This window comes from Abramis brama (assembly GCF_963993115.1).
Source record: "Abramis brama genome assembly, chromosome: 24".
Classification (NCBI taxonomy): Eukaryota; Metazoa; Chordata; class Actinopteri; order Cypriniformes; family Leuciscidae; genus Abramis; species Abramis brama.
Window position 1 is genome coordinate 22,082,870 of NC_139986.1, and position 17,281 is coordinate 22,100,150.

The following is a 17,281-nucleotide window of genomic DNA, read 5'->3' on the forward strand; positions in this document are numbered from 1 at the left end:
TGGGGGAGTTGTAAAATGAGCCTATTTCCAAAAAAAGTGGAGTATCCCTTTAAGTTTAATTGGATGCACATCCTTTGACATTAACAACATGATATTGTATGCATTTTATTCTACATTTTAAAGGGTGATGAACCTATATGTACAGTGATTTGTATGTTTAACAATGCATTATATGATTATCTGAATTTAATACTTGCATTTAGCAAAATAATCCCTTTTGGAACAGGCCTTAGCCAGTTGATATTAAAGTTACACAATAAACACATTTCATGACCAATGGGTACTAAATTTGGCATAACTTATATTTACAGTGGCCTTGGCACAAAGAATACTATTGACTAACATTGGCTGTGTCTGAAATCGCATACTCTCTTGGGGTACTTAATTTGAATGCGATTTCGGATCCAGCCCAATAAATGTGTACAGGCCATTCAAAGAGATGATCTGAGGGACATTTGTGGCTGTGGAATCCATTCATAACTAATTTCTCATTTGTTGTATGTATTATCTTAAGCTCAATGACCTGCTATGACGCAATCATCATCAGTTTTTAGCTGTGATTCGGATTACCATTGAATGCATTTTGGATGCAAGAAGTTACTAATCCTCAAATTCACAGAGAGTGATTTGTTGCAAAGTAAATTCATTTTCTTTGTATTTATGTGATGTTATGTTACGATTAATTGGAACAATCTGTCATTAACATGTTTTCAGAGCCACGCTTGATCTGATGTATTCCATTTAATACCAATAGATCAAAATATCTTACCATATTTAAGAATTAAATGCACCTAATTGAATCCTGCTATTAATAGCTGTTTAGTAGGAGCAAATTAAATCAAAGCTGTCTCTGTCTCCTAGACAGCCTCAATGAGTTTCATCCACAAAGGCATATCATTTTATCCAATACATCCCCCTGGTATGCTAATGATGTTACTGTAAATAAACCAGGGGAAATCATTTGCCGCCTGCCAGTTACAGTAACCAATATTTTTGATTCGCGAGAAGACAAATTGGAAGCATGTTATTGACAAATCCTAATTTAGAAGACCAGATCCCAAGGCTCTATATAGGCGGATCTTCAATTTGTCATCATCATCATTAGCAGGCCAGTTTGCTTTCATTAACAATGGTGACAAGGTCTCTCATGGTGTGATATCTGCCCTCAAGGCAATAGATTTAATGAACAGCAGCTAAAAAACAAATTAGAATTTTGAGGGATTATTTTGTTGACTGTATGAGTCATGAGTATTAATGTATGATTGTGTGTTTGATGAGATCAGTTTGGAGGAACATCATCCGCTGCTGAATATTACCTTTCCATGTCAGTAAACTTAAGAAGAGGCTAGAGCTTAAATATAAAAATTCATGATTATGGTGCTCAGTTTTAAATGTGTTGAAAAGTGCCAGGCTTAAAACATGTGAATAAGGCTTTGTCGAATATATGGCTTTGTCTTAGAAAATCACTGCTATGTAACACATTTCTTTTGTAGTGCAAATCATTTTTAGCAGAGATATATGATTACATGCCACATATATTTTCCCCCTAAAAGTTCTTTTTCACCCCAAAATTTCACTTATAATTTTGCTCATCCTTGTGTTGTTCTAAACAAGCATGTCTTACTTTCTTTTGTTGAACAAAGAAGTTTAACATAGCAAATGCTTAATATAGTATTTTGATTAGCAAAGATCAAAACTTGTTTTACTTTTATTCAGCTTTCACTGTAAAGTCTTTTATAGGTCACAATAAATCAAAGTGTAACCATCTTATTGGATAATCAGAAGAGGAATTATTCTAAATTTTAACATGTTATTGTTTATTTAAGGGTTGAACCATCGGTGGAAACATCTCACTTCATAGTGATCTCTCTTCATATTTCTTACCATGTGACATATATGCGCTGGACGGAACAGATGAAACTCAATACTCTCCTCAGATGTGAGAGACAGTGATGAGCCACATGAGAGGCAGTCATCAATTCTCAAATAACTGAAAGGTACGACAGCACTGAAGGAAACGCAGGCGTCATCTCCTACTGGCTGATGCAGTCACGTGATTGCCTGTCCAAGTCAATTGCAGCACCAGTGAGCTATTGAACTTTATGATAGATTTTAAGATGCATGGCTGTGCGGAATATCAAATGGTAAACACACACAGCGGATGTGCACTGTCTGTGAAGGAAGAATATCAATTGATTTTTAAAGTGTGTTTAGGAGTCGCACACCAATTGGTGATATACATTATCTGCTTGTATAGATGGCCTTATTCTCACCAGTGTGTTCATAGGATTTTTTGTTTGTTTGCTATTCACTTGCATGATGATAAGCTGAAGGCTGTTTAGTATATTTTAGTATATTTTTACATGAATTACTCTATTCAGTATAGCAGTCACCTTCAATTTTCTTTTATGTAGACAATCAGCATTTAGGTTTTCATATCAGCGACTTGACCTTCCTGTCTGAGCTAATGACTGGCCACTTTTAGGTTAAATGGTCCATGACAGAAAGTTTATCTTCTTTCTCCATCACTAATTTAGATGTGCAGATTTGAGTCAGAGACAAATCTGCTAATTTCATGCATGCAATAAAACATTTTAATCAAGTAATTATTTTTTTGGCATTCATTTAGTTTGAGGACAACTATTTTAAAGGACATGCAACCTTCCATTTCTGAATATGCAGTTATGATATGCAAAAAAGTCCAGACATGACTTTTGACATTAGCAATGGTCTAAAAGCCTGAAGAATGTATTTAAGCTTCTAGTGTGTGTGTTTATATATATATATATATATATATATATATATATATATATATATATATATATATATATATATATATATATATATATATATATATATAGTACTTTTTAGATATGATTTAGTATAGTATCACAATAGTGATAATAGTTTTATCACTATTGTAATGATTTACGTTTAATATGTGCAATGAACCATCTTTTTCAAGTTGCACCTACGACCATCAGCCACATCACATGTTGAATATAATCCCACCTTCCCAAGGCATCTCAACTGTCACATTCACCTCAAAGAAATAAGGCTTCACCAAAACCTAACAGCTAAAACCTAAAAAGTGTTTCCCCGCCGTCGAATTTGTTTGCTGAGTTGTTTGACTCGCTGAAGTGCCATTTGTGCCTTCGATTAGACCACCATTCTCCCGGAGCCGAGGACAGGAGTGGTCGCTTTTGAGTTCAGCTCCGCGTCTCCAAGATGTCCCGATTGAAAGCCGTCAAATATCGGTGTGCAACATGAGATCTCATCGAACTGTTCGGACTGACGCTTTGGATTGAAGCTTTTGAGTGAAGGTGAGGCCAATGAAGACTTTTTATCTCAATGCATGCATGAGTAATGGGTGCTTCTCGCCCAAACTTTTGATGTGCGTAAGGTGTTTTATGGGAATGCCATGGCTTGTCGGCGTTCTTAAAGCATAATTTAAATGCAACTTAGGCTACTTAACACGCTAATACAATACGAGTCTTATTGTTTACTGATTTTCCAACCCTAAATGGATGGTTTTATTCTCCTTCGCCTGCAGTGCGTAAAATCTACCATGCGCTTTTGCGCACCTCTGTCTCTTTTTGTTTATGGCTTTGGCTTTATTTATTTTTTTTGTAAGTTGCTAAATTGCTGTTACCTTACTTCAGATATATTACTCATAGGTTGAAAAGAAAAGCACAATCAATTTCTGTGTAGGATGTCTCGCACTGCCACTGGCAATAATCTAGTTTATTGGCTCTCCATAAAAAGCTTTCTGACAGCAACTACATAAATGAGCAGAGCTTGAACTCATTGCCTCTTTATGAGATGAATGATTATCACTAGCTGTTCATTTTTATCTATGTACTAGTCCTCACTGCTCAGTGACGGTCCAAGTTGACTTGCAACAGTAGCTTCTGGAGTATTTTCCACACTTTATAAGATGGTCTTTTCATAAATATAATGCAGTATAAGTTTTAAATGTCATTAGTTAATTGCATATTGATAGGGTGCTTGAACTTAGATACTAGCGGAAATTCAGTTGTTGCTTTAAAAAAAAAGAAGAAAAAAAAGGCCACTTTGGCTTTTTACAACAGTTTGGAGACTGGAACATACGCCTGAAAAGAATCAGTGTTTTGCAATGCATCACTTTAGCTTCTCCAAATAGTAATAACTTTAGCTGTTATGTTTCTAATAATTAATTAACCTAATTTTGTTTTCTTTTTGGACTTTATTTCTACTTTGTAGACGTTACAGCTAAAATCTACAACATTTCCAAGTCGTTCTCTACTCAGTATTGCCATCGTTCTCCACTCAGTATTGCAATACAAGTGATTTTTCGTCGCTTTAATTCTGGTCTGTGTGAGTTAAAGCAAATTATTCAATTTCATCCTTGGATTTTTTTATATATATATTTTTTTATTTTTTTTATTTTTTACTTTTAACTTTTCTCTGGAAAGTGAATATAATAATTTGAGTAAATGATGATTATATTATAGCTATTTAATAGTATTTGTAATATAGGCTATTCATCATTTTAGTTAGTTCATTTAATTTAACATTCAATCAATAGGCTTTTAACAAAATATATGTGAAATTATACAGTAGTTTTTTTAATAGAAAAAGCTGCTACATTTTAGGTATAAGTATAATTTTCTTTGTTGAATAAATAGATAATGAATTGCAATCACCAAAGATGGAAGCTCTCTGATAATGTCTTAAGTATATGCTACCTTTAGGACCCAGTGGATGGCATATCCTACTTAGTATTTACAGTGAAGAGATCCCCACATCAGACAAAAAAATATATAACTATCTGTAAGACCATCTCCCTCACCATTTTTTCGAATAAAAAACGGGGACTGTTTTCTGTCCCGTTTGTGTCTTTGCTGAAGTCCCATCTGAGTTTTAAACTGCTGGGAGAGAGAGAGTGAGAGGCTGAGCAGAAAACAGTGAGGGCTGAGTGGATGTGTAAAAGCAGAGAGTGTGTGTGGAGTGTCCAAGTGCGTAATCTTCCCCAGCCACCATTTCCCGCCGCACACTCGCGGAATATGCGCGTAAGGGAATGCGCGTGAGGATCTTCTCGGTGCGCGCGGGTCTAATTGGTGCGATTCGTGTCTCGCTCACGACCAAAACGTCGAGGAGATAGTGAAAATAACAGTTTTTCGTTATCCCCTCAAACAAGAAGGGAATCTCTTTTTTGGGACATAGGTCGGTTGAAAAAAGCCGTCAGGAGGAACGGACACTTGGCTATTCAAAGTTTTGTGAGGACGGTTATTGGCTCTGATGTGATTGTCATGATGCTCACACAAGAAAACACGATGAAGGAGGAGAAAATGTGGGATTTATGAGTTTATACTGTTTGGGACACACGCAGAGGTTGAATTTATGGTCATTTTGTTGGCACTGATAACATTTCCTTTGAAGTTTACCTCAGAAATGAATGCTTCAGTTCAGTAACGTCTCGAGCTAGAAAGATGTGGCACGCGTCTTAAGGGAAGATTGACGTGCCGCCTGACATCTTCAGTCGCTGTTTAGTCAGCCCGTTTAGATAGGGTGGAGGTGGAGGTGGGGGGAGATTCCTTTTTCCCCGAACTCATCACATCAAGATTAACAAGCCGTCTTTAAGAGGATCCTCTATGGTCATTCATGAACTTGTTGAACACCCAGTCCTCCGCGGGACCCTTCATATCGAGAGTGAATCTCAATGACGTGAGTAACAGTTATTCCCCTTCCTTGTTAAGTTTAGGTTGGCTTGTGAGAATATTTGTACGTTAGTTAATAGTTTACTTATGGGATCTAGTGATGTTGTTTCGCTGCAGCTTTAACTTTTCACAGCTTTCATTCAGAATAGTTGTTTTATTACCTATTACTATAACCGGATACTGGCTTGCAAGCTCTACTGTAACCTTGAAAACGTTTATTTATGACATAACCTAACGTTTACACGTAGAAAATGTATGCGAACTGAATATGATTTTATCACCTTTGAGAGTGGACTTTCCTTTGTGAAAATGCGAATGGAAGCGCCCCCTTGCGGTCGACATGCTTTTATTGTCCATGTCTAGTTTGCTTTCACGCACGGTTAACTCTTACCTGCTATGCCCTAATTTGTGTTAATTCGTCAAAGTAAGCAACTTTGTTGTATAGACAACTTTATAAAACTCTATAGGACCTCATTTACACAGTACTGTTTCGATAGTGGTTAGCAAATGCTGCTGGAGTGCGATTAGTATAGTGTCAATTTCTAGTTTATTTTACACATAGCCTACTGTAAATTTACTTTAAACATCAAACTGAATTAATAATTATAAACTTTAGTTTTTATTGGCGTTTCCTTGTTCACCCGTAACCGATTTAGGTTGTTTGTTATGGATTTTATGTTAGTTTCTGGCTATAGATTAAATCTGAACTAGTTGAAATGGAATGCTTAACAGAACTTGACTGATGACATGCATTCCTATTTAAACAGAATTATTGTAAATGTGTTATGCTGCATGCATGCTGCGTGTATACATTCATATACATTTAAAATGTTGTTGCTATAGATAGATGGATAGATAGATAGATGGATGACTAGATAGATTCTGACATAAAACATTTTTTTTTTAAATAATCAGTGCATGTTATCTTTACAATCTACTTTTATTCAGTCTTAATTTAAGCAAAAAGGTATAGGGTAGAGGTTGCGTTTGAGTCATGCTTTGTTGCAAAATATTTGTATGGTGAATGGGGGAATTGTAAGTATCAATCATCATCATCATCATCATCAGGCGTCTATGACATCTCAGATTTAGCAGAATCACTCATGTAAGTATACGGAATGAGGAAATAATAGCATGCACTTGAGCATTGAGCTTTAGTTCAGTGCAAAATTATTCTCAACATCCCAAGATAATGATTTCAAGCTTAGTTCTCCAGTGGGATATTTTGAGCAGTCTGACATATCGCGACGAAAACTGAATGCCACAGCAGCCTTTTAGGAAAAGTATATTTAATAATGCATAACATGTTCCGATGTCGCAGCAAAGTGTGTGCTTGGCGGTGGAGGCTGATGTCTTGAGCGGAGGGGGGATTGTAGGGGAGAAGGTCTGTGACAACACAAGCCTTATAGGGGCTTTTGTGTGCGGAGCTTGAGAAACAAACCCCTGAAGCTAAGCTGCACAACACAAATGGCATTGCTAGAGTCGAGAGTCGCCCTGTCAAGCGTCCTGCGCCTTCACACATGAACAGAAAGTGACAGAACATGCCGAGGAGAGCGAAAGAAAGAGAGAATGAAGAGCAAGAGTGGGAGAAGTCAAGCCAGGCTTAGCAGCTGTGCTCAGGGAGATCCCTTTCTTCCTAGGCCAGGGACCTGTCTATTGCAGAAAATCAGATTGCATTATGGGATAGGACGTCTGCCAGGTCCAATAGCTCTCATGAAGTGTAGACAAACCTGTGCTTTGATTTTGCCTTCTACTGACAGGCTGAGTCACATGCAGCCATCATCATGCCTTCTGCTTGCAATTGCCACACATTACGATGAAAGAAATATCTCTGATACCTGAATATTAGAAGAGGTGACATTGTGCTGTGGTTAAGTCTGGATTAGAGTAGAGATCATCAGACTCTGTGGGTGTATGTGTTGGGCTGTCATGTTTAGGGAAAACATACTCACTCCCTGCTGCACTGAATGTTTATTTATGAGACCTGTCATATTGGCAGGCTGTTTATGGTAGAATCACTGATCCCGTGCAGGCGGGCGCAGAAATCCCGAGAGTGCAGATCTCATCGAGCGCTGAACCTCCCTCTCTATCACAGGCTGAGACATGAATGGCAGAAAGAGAAATGTGGCGACAAGAGAAAAGGATTTTGGGATACAAGATGGAGGCTGGTTTATAGAGTTTGATACTGAATGAAATTAAAAGCAGACATGTATCTGTTCTGGCAAGTATAGTTTAGCAGGCCATTGTTTATGAGCACCTCTGAGGCTTAGACATGCAGGCATGCTTCAATGGCCCAGGGGACAAGATCGAAGTGGACACCAAGAAAAGGAGGGGTGTGTTCACGGAGCTTCTAGTTCTAGTCCTGTCATATGGTCATATGAAATCAGTGAATGATTTATCAGTTTAAATCTAATATTGACATGTAGCTTACTGGTGAAACTCTCGTTCTTAAATACATATTCAGCTGAGTGAAGGGATGCATGTTTGTCATTTGGCTCTTGGTTTGTTGACTGCTGCTACACCTGTGGGGGGAAAGCAAATTCATTTCTATATGCGATATGAAGAGACATTTGATTTTGCTATATCAAGTCTTGTTGAAAGTTTGTCTAAAGTTTTTTAAAGCAAATAAAGCAAAAATCCAGACACTTTTTTTTTTTTGCAACGTGAGTAAAGAAAGAAAAAGCGTGAATATGAGCAATTTAGAGACAAAATGATAAAAGTCTCTCTGCATATTTTTAAATAAGTAAACAGTAAACAATAAAATAAAAGATGTGCCTGAAAAAATGTCAGAAAATGACCATGAAATGCTGCATGCACTTAGACTATTTCAAGGTTTGCTAAATAATAATTATTTTATCAACATTAGTGTCACATTCTTCCTGTTGGAACAGCTGAAATCACCAGTAATCATTAATATTTCTTGCAAAACAATTTTTTTTCCAAATTATAAAAGCACTCTTATATTGTTGCTGAATTGTTTGTTTTCACAGCAGTATGTATTGTTTAGCTTCTTTCATTCATTTCACTGGCTAAAAAAAATCATCCCCCTGCCCCAATCCCCATAAAAATTAACATGTAAATATGGTCACCAGGATTTGTTCCCCCTCCCATGCTAAACCAGCAGATGATACATATTAATATGACTGCCCTGTAATGGTGGGACTAAACAATGAGATTGTTTGTGAATCTCCTCATCAGGGTCCCGTGTTAAATACGATTGATGCTAGATGAGGTGACTTGCCTCAAATCACCCCGCTCTGTGTCATAATGCATCCTCCACTCTGCGCCAGCCACATCACCGGAGGCAGCGCAGAATAATTAAGAGGACTCGTATATGGATCATGGAAAGTGATAACAAGCGGGCTTGTGTGATCTTTAATGTGCCCTAGACACTTATCCTCCCTGCTTCTCTTATGGCTCATTACACTGTCCTCTTTTCCTCCCTCGTCTTTCTCCCTCAGTGCCTCGTTCCTGTACGTTTGGATTTTGTGCCTATAGAGAGCTACATGCCACAAGTTTGCCTTATTTTTTTCTTTTAGTTTTTTGGTCCCTGTTCTCAACATTACAGCCGTTGAGATGTCTGTCCCACCTACTCTTTCTCTCTGTCTGCTGTCTCTTTCTCTCCCTCACTGTCTCCTCACTCTGTCCTTATTAAATCTGGAGGAATCTAATCACGCCCTCCATCCATAGTTCTGAATAATGGTCATTGTGATGGATGTGATGAGTTTTAATAAGGCTTGGCCATACTTTAAAATTCATTAAAAAAACGGACCTTTTCCAATTCTGTTTGTATTCATTTCATTTCATTTAAATGTCTTAGTTAAGCAGGGAAAAAAATGTTTCCCATTCAGATGTTCTTTCATTCAGTGTTGTTTTTCTTTTTTCCTCCCTAATGCATATTTGAAGGCATGGTTTTGGTCTGGCTTTCATAACAGCCAATATGACTAATCTGTGATTTTCAAAGTTTAAGTACATCTCTGATCCTAAAGTATTTGCTGAAGTTCATTTATGATGAACTCTTTGATCCAGATTTTTGGCACCAAACACCCTTTTATTTAGGCAGCTTTGGTCAACAGTCAGATTGAGATGTGATTTCATGCTCCATGTTTTTCTAAATGGAGATTAGTCTCTATTTCAGACACCCCACTCAATTCCCTGTTCTGTGATTTTACAGTGACAGTGATTGTGCAAATCATCCTTTCTGCACTACAATGTGCATGAGCTCTGCTCTGGTGAGGAAAGAGCTCCTATCTGAGGGTGGTCCACTAGCTGCGAGACTGCGCTGTGATCTGACTCACCGCCTCAACTCGTTTGGGGCTCACAAGGTTAATTGATCACTGTGGGACTGGTGACGGGATGAGTGTGGGGTCAGCATCTGTATTGACTGGACAGACTGATTAACAAGCACTAAAATGCTCCTGGCCCCCGCTTTTAGAACGTTTGGTAAGTCGTCGTCAATTATCCCCCTGCCAGCCTCCATCAGGGGGAACTGGCAACCTTTGCTCCCTCTTCATTTTGTAGCTGTGCTGTGCAGAAACCATGCTTTTGCGAAACGCACATGGGCGACTCTGACTGCTCCGTATTGATTGCTCTTAGCAAGGGTTACGAACTGATTGAATCTAACAAACAATAATATAATATTGGAGAAATTGTTAGACTCTACGTGACAGGTATATTGATTGTCTAAAAAAACGGAATCTTCTGATGTGCATACAACAAAACACTGATGACTATCAGAAATTGGCCCATTTATAAAAACCTGTTTTAAGGGATAAGACATGGGGGTGAATAAATTATAAGGACATTTTTATTCTGGAGTGAACTAATCCTTTAAGGTGTTTAAATTACCTTAAACTTTGTCAGTTTATTAATCGTAATCAAGATTATGCATGTAAACATATACACTGTACTGTAGTACAGTGTATGGGAAGTAACAGCGTGTTTCAGAGCAAAGCGCACTGTGAGCCTACCTTTTAGCCTACCTAAAACATTCTTCTTTAAAAATTATTCAGTTATTTGTAATATACAATGTCATTGTAAAAAACAAAACAAATCAATGTAGTTTCAATGTAGCTAGCTACATTTTGTTAGTTGTGTAGTTACTTCTAACTAAGGTACCTTGACTGTATCTTGACTACTTCATTTATCAGTAGCTATAGTATCTTGTCAAACTACAGTTTCAGAGTAGCTTTCCAAACACTGCTGTAGTATTAGTATCAAATACAGTAAAACAAAAATGTGAATGATCTATTAGGATACTTTTTTTGAGATATATATATTTTTTTAACCACTCAGTTGTACAAAGATAAAGATATCATGCAACCATAGGCATGGCTTCTTTTTGTTTCTCATCCTTCTAGTATTTCTCTTGTATTTTGGTTTTATTTCAGTACATCGTTTTATTGTTCTGAACTTCTGAAGCACAACAGATAAAAGCAGAATTTTGTTGAAGTGGAGTTTTTCTGCAAGTTCCATTACTTGTTGCAGCTTTGTATTTTCAGACTTACATTTCAAAGGCCCCACACATGCCTGAGTGAATGAGTCACTGGATGATTCTGGATTTAATAGAGAACTTTGATTACATATTTTCAATGAAATCATTATAGTAGCATCATGAGTGAAGATGACGAAGATGAGGCAACGTGGGACCATAACAATCCATCAATAATTTCATTGTCAGCTAAAATCCATATTCATCTTCACTAAAAGCTAAATATTGTACTTTTGTAAAGTATGGTAAATAATGGTTAGAATGGTACCACTCCCTTGCTGGTGTAAAAATCATTAGTTTAACCTAATAGGGCTATTTTCATGTTCAGATCAACCCTGCTTCTTCAGCTATGTGAGTAAACTGTCAGTCAATAATGCATTGGATTCTCCAGGTGGTTCTGGTTTCTATGTGCAATGCATGTTGTGAAATATTTAGATGTTGAGCTTCTTTTCATAATAACAGGGAAAAAGCATTTAATGTTATGTAATACAGGTGTTTCACATTATTATCTCCCTACACAACCAGTTTACAGTCCCCATTTAGGGGATCCAAAGTGACTTCAGCTTGCTGCTGAGCAGAAGATGACGTGTTTCTATAGTAACTTTTGTGCGAGTAACCTCGTGAGTCTGCCTCCTATTCAGAATTTAATCAATTCCCATACAAAAGGCATCAGAAGCAGTCCTCAGCTTTGCACTTATTCTCTGAATTCTGACCTGAACCCTCTACATCCTGTCATTTCGTTGAGTGTTACACGTAGTTGTTGGTCTATACACAGTATCAAAAGTAAATTTTAAGTGTAGGCATGGTGGAAGAGAACGGGCCTGCATGGGATTATGACTAAAGCCAGGAATGAATGTATGAAAGCTCTCAAGATCACATTTTCTTTGATGGCCGTTTAGATATATGATATTTCTCTGTGACGCACACCAGACACCTGAATGGCACCATCTCAGAGGAGTCAGAGCGCTAATTTTCTCTTGCTGTCAAACTCTATCCCCTAACTGATATTCACCATCACCTCTCTCATTTTTCTGTGCAGAGTGCAGATGCCAAGCTGCAATAGACGATGATTGACAGAAGGCAAAGCTGAGACGGCTGTCAGTCAACATCTAGCCAGAGAGTCAGTTCACCAGAGGTTCAGAAGCCTTACTCTCTCTCCAACCCTGACTGATCATTTTGTCTTCTCTGCCTCCACTTCTCTTATCTCTGCTGGCACCCCCAACCCTGCCTGCCATCCTGCCCCTTCCCAGTGGACACAATAAAGACCAGAGGTGGAGATTGAAGCATCAGACTTGACGACCTTACAGTGACCAAAGGGAAGCTGGCATGCTGCCGCAGTTCTTCTGGCCTACGCTCAGCAAAAGTTGGATTATTTTCTAAACCAGACCTAGAGCTTCCTCTCCACCCCCTCTTTCTCTATCTCTCTTTCTCTCATGCGTTTTTGAGAGGAGGGAGCAGACGGATACTTTACATCACAGTGAATAGTCTATTAGAGGGGCGGCCCGAATAAAGGAAGCAGCCATGCGTTTCCCGCTGCTCTTGACACTGCAGGCATTATGGCTGACTGTGTGTCAGGCCACGCAACACTATCCCACAACCTGGGGACACTATGACTTGTGCAAGTCGCATGGCTACACGGACGAAGGCCCGACCTGGTATTACATGGCCTGTCAGCCCGAAGCCGCGGACATGACCAAGTACCTAAAAGTCACTCTTGACCCACCCAACATCACCTGTGGAGACCCACCAGAGACCTACTGCACCCTGGTGAGTGAATGAATCGTATGATTTCACCTACAGTGTATTTACGACTTGTTGTGGCTTCATCTAATTTTATTTCACTTATTTATGTGCTTCACATTTGATATGCATGGTGCCACATGCAGACTATAATGGAAGTTAAATAGTTTTGAGGATGTGGGGTGGATCTGTGAAATCTACCACCATTAGGAACTGAGATGCTCAAAAGTACCTGACAAAGTCATTAGAACTGCTAATAAGAAGTATTGCAGCTGAAATCTCAGTTAACGTCAAATTTGTGTCAATGTAAGTGGTGTCCACTTCCTGTGCCGGGCCATTGACTGTTTCAATTATCTAGTTCAGCTTTGGTGGAAGCCTTCATTAGGTCTTTGTGAACAAAATGCTGTCTGTCATTAGCATTGAAAATGAGAACAAGAAAAGAATAAGAGATAGGAGAGGAGAGAGACAGATGAAAGAGGCACTTCAAAAATCTGGCTTTCTTTGAGGAGGTGAGCTGTATGTCTTTTACTGGGCAGGACTAAGTGTTTAATTAGAAAAATGTCATTTCTACATTTACACATGGCTGTTTGAAACTCACAGCTGGCCTGCACTATTAGAAATGAGTTAATTATTATCCGTTTTACTTGTGCTAGTGTGTATATGTGTGTGTTTTCAAGACTCTAAAGTTTTACTACAGGTTCAGAGAGAGTCAGCGAGAGGCCGTTTACAGTATTTAAGAGGTGAAAATAACGAGTGGAGTGGGACAGTCCAATGAAAGTCCGCTGAGTGACAGAGGACCTAATATCTGGCGTGCAGGGAATGAAAAGTGAATTATTCAGTATGTTTTGTCACTAATGTGTTTTATTCATAGGATACATTATTCAGAGCCATATCTGGGAGGCACTTTTGAAAATGCTGACTCCCTCTGATAGATTCCCAAGGTTATAGCAAGGGCTGTTATCCATTTTGGAGGGTCACTGTCACAATATAGCTCCGCTCTTTGGTTTCCCAAGGGCCCAGAGTAAAAAAAAATTGACACATAATTTCACCCTAGTACACCAGTCAGATATTATTGCAATAACAGATGACTGACAAACAACGTGCACTGTGGTCATACCTGCCTTCATTCCTGGCTTCAGTATTACTCTATACTTATAACATGTCTGTGGTGTTTATAATAGAAATATAGTTCCTTGTTGCAACATACCTGATTTAACAGTTGAGTACAGTTATAGGCAATATTTACATTAAAGATTTATTGTAAAACTTCTCTTATTGCTAGGTTATCAGGCCCCCGTGTTGTCAAGCAACATAAATTGCTATTGTCCAGCCTTGAAGCCCACTCGGTTTTCTGCCAGTGCATCGAGACCGATCAATTTCTGAGCTGTTAGCCATAAATTGGCAGCAGACATTACATAGATATACTGATTATGCCAATAACAGTTTTTATGATGTCTGTAATCATTCTTTTATTTCCGGCAATTGCCATTAGTGTTCTTTATACAAGAGCTCAATCCTCCGTAATTGATTTCTACTCAGGCTGGCCATGGGCTTCTCTCTCTCTCCCTCTCTGAGGCTGTTGGGCTGATTAGACCCGTAACAGCCATCGCAGGCAGACAGCAAACCCGCTGCGGGCTGGAGAGAACCGAGCACTGGAGAGACCGATGCTTTACCCTGCAATCTGAAGTGCAGGAAGCTGGATAGATCCATTTGTGAAAAGCTTTTATACTGCCATGGGTGATGACCTTCTCTATGGCAAAAACTTGACCCTCTGTGGCCTAAACCACATTAACGCCTATCCAGCCGTTCTTTAAGCTGAAGGATGTGCTGTAGAGAGTGCTATTTGTCTCTGAATGTTTTGTGCCTTTGTTGTCCAAAGTTGGGAAAATAATGGCAAACATGCCACGTCAGTAGACATCCACTTTTTCACCGTTTGTGCACTCACTAGTGGGGTGGTATTTGGCCCCTCTTCTCTATTTACACCAGAAAACCACGTTCTGCTCACAAATCTCCGTCTCATTCTCTGTCTCAACATCTGAAATTTTAAAGGAAATGTCTCTAGCATTTCATTATAAATGCTTATCATCTCAAGCTCTTGGTCCCTTGAGCATATAAAAAAATTGGCCCTTGTATTTAACCTCTGGAAATTCTCTCATATTACACTTCTGCTCAGGTCTCTGAGCTGGCTTCCAGTAATTGCTAGAATGAATTTAAGACAGGCCTAAAACAGTGCTTTGGTCTGTGCCATCACTACCTTTAGACTTTAATCTACCGGCTCCAACCTGGTCATTGCTATCAGCCATTTCTGTCACCTTGCTTCTCAATTTCTCCATGTTCACACTCATTATGGTCTGATTTTTTTTCCCACACTTGCCCCTCGGTATTGGATTTGAACTCTCTAGCTTTCATTTCAGCCAGTTTTAGTTAAAAAAAAGGCTCACATTTGCAAGATTGACCTCATGCATCACTAAAAGGATTATTGAAATGAAAGTGGTTTTTATACGTACAAACTACAGTTAGAAAAGATATAATTCAAATGGCTTGTTCATCAGTGATGTGGCATGACACTAATTCAGAGAGACGTCTTCACTAATGCAACAGCCGTAAAGGACCTTTCGTTTCATCATGTGATATTTTACATCCTAAAAAGAAGAACAGAATGACAGAGAGCTGTTTCTAATAAGGAAAATCAAACAATTACACAGTTGCAGAAAGAAAACTAGATTGTGGTTTGAAAATCATAATGGCTTTTATCTGAAGATTGTCCCATTGCAGCATTACTCAAGCTTTCATTATTCTATAAAGTGACACCACTTTATTTATGTTTTGATATATAATTCTGACCTTTTCCTGCATATTTCAGCATGATATTGCAGAGCTCAAGAAGTGATGGAAGACATTTTGGTTCATCAGCCTTCTCTCAGAGCGGTGCCATTCCTCAAGTGGCTTAGCATTGACATTTCAGTGAGATTTGAGTGTGCTGTCAGCTACAATATGCCTCCTCTCATATTTAAATGTGCATCTCGATGAAAGCCGAGGGGAAAAGCCTCCTGCCAATACAGTGTTGTCTCAGACAAATGGTGACATTCGACTTTAATCAAATAGTTTATTCATGCCGAATTCATGCTGAGAGATTGCACAAAACCAGCCACAAAGCAGCTTTTCAAAAGTGCTGACTTTCATGAATGGACTGAGGCTAATATTTGCATTTTAACACTATTGAAAAACTAATTACTTTTCAATAGAGCTGTTAAACATCTGAGGAGTTGTGCTGCATGATTGATATATTTATTTGTTTTCTTTTTAGCCGAGTCGTAGGGCTGATAGAAATCAAAGGCTTACGGTAGCAACAAACTGAAGCGGCTGCTCTGTGTCAGAGCCTAACACTCTAAATATTAACAAATCAGGTGGAATTATCTATCTTGGTCAGGCTTTAGTAGAACCCTTTAGAACAAAAATATAAGACTTAGAGCATGTCTGACATTTCAAATTCTCAGAGAGAATTCGTTGACATCATCTCTGCTAAAGTCTAGCAGAAACATATTTCATAATCTTGATTTTAGAATTTTTTTTTTGGTTTAGGAGTTTGCTCGCTTTTTAGTGTTGGGGGGGGGGGGGGGGGGGTAAATTTGCTAATTTATTTACTTGTTTCTTTACTCATTTATTTAATTCAAAATCATGTTATAATCATGGAAAATGACAATATTTTTCTATTTTGCTTGTAAAGATGGAGTGTTTATTAATAAATCAGGTTATTTCCAGGTGGTAAAAACATAGCCTAATCATTTGTGTATCTGATTCTGAGTATTCCATTTATTATGTCTGTTGTGATGTTAAATAAAGCATTAATGACTTTACTCCGGTAAAGGAATACGGGTTAATGCATTTACAAGACCACAAACATTGGCTTATTAAGCAAAATAGGGTTTAGAGCGTACATGTAAACACGCTCACTTATTCCCTGAAAGTAAAAGTGAAATAAAAAACTGACCGAGCTTTTGGCATCTGTCGCTGCATTAACGCCGCATTCTCTCAGAGACGACGAGATTAATCTAACTCAACATAAGCTGATAACTGTAGCCTATATCAATCTTAATTTGCTGGCTTAATATTCCTCTTGTGGACCACATTAATGACAGCGAAAAAATTAGGAGTATCAATATTTCTTGTTAAACAAGTTATTGTATTTTAAGTCGTGTTTGAAGCTGCTTTTGATTTTCACAGATGACTGATTTGTGCTGTGTTCAGACCTAAAGACTGTTATTAAGCACATATAATTTTAGTGATATTATTATTATTATTAATAATTTGTAATTGTATTGCTATTAGTGTCATTAAATGTTTTGTTAAT

At 38.2% G+C, this 17,281-nt stretch overlaps 1 protein-coding gene across 13 annotated transcripts in view; it reads left to right on the top strand.

Annotated features, from left to right (window-relative positions):
• Positions 1-3,112: 3,112 nt before the first annotated feature.
• The window catches only part of ntng1a (netrin g1a), an 89,876-nt gene continuing 75,707 nt past the window's right edge, over positions 3,113-17,281 (top strand). For 5 of the 13 annotated variants that reach the window (XM_084102201.1, XM_084102197.1, XM_084102202.1 and 2 more), the window contains exons 1-2: positions 4,965-5,706; positions 12,230-12,957. In XM_084102201.1, coding sequence (XP_083958327.1) covers positions 12,712-12,957 — 246 coding nt within the window. In that variant the 5' untranslated portion in view covers positions 4,965-5,706; positions 12,230-12,711. Of the gene's footprint in view, positions 3,324-4,963; positions 5,707-12,229; positions 12,958-17,281 lie in introns of those variants that run through there. The other 8 variants (XM_084102194.1, XM_084102199.1, XM_084102198.1 and 5 more) reach the window with 5 other exon arrangements.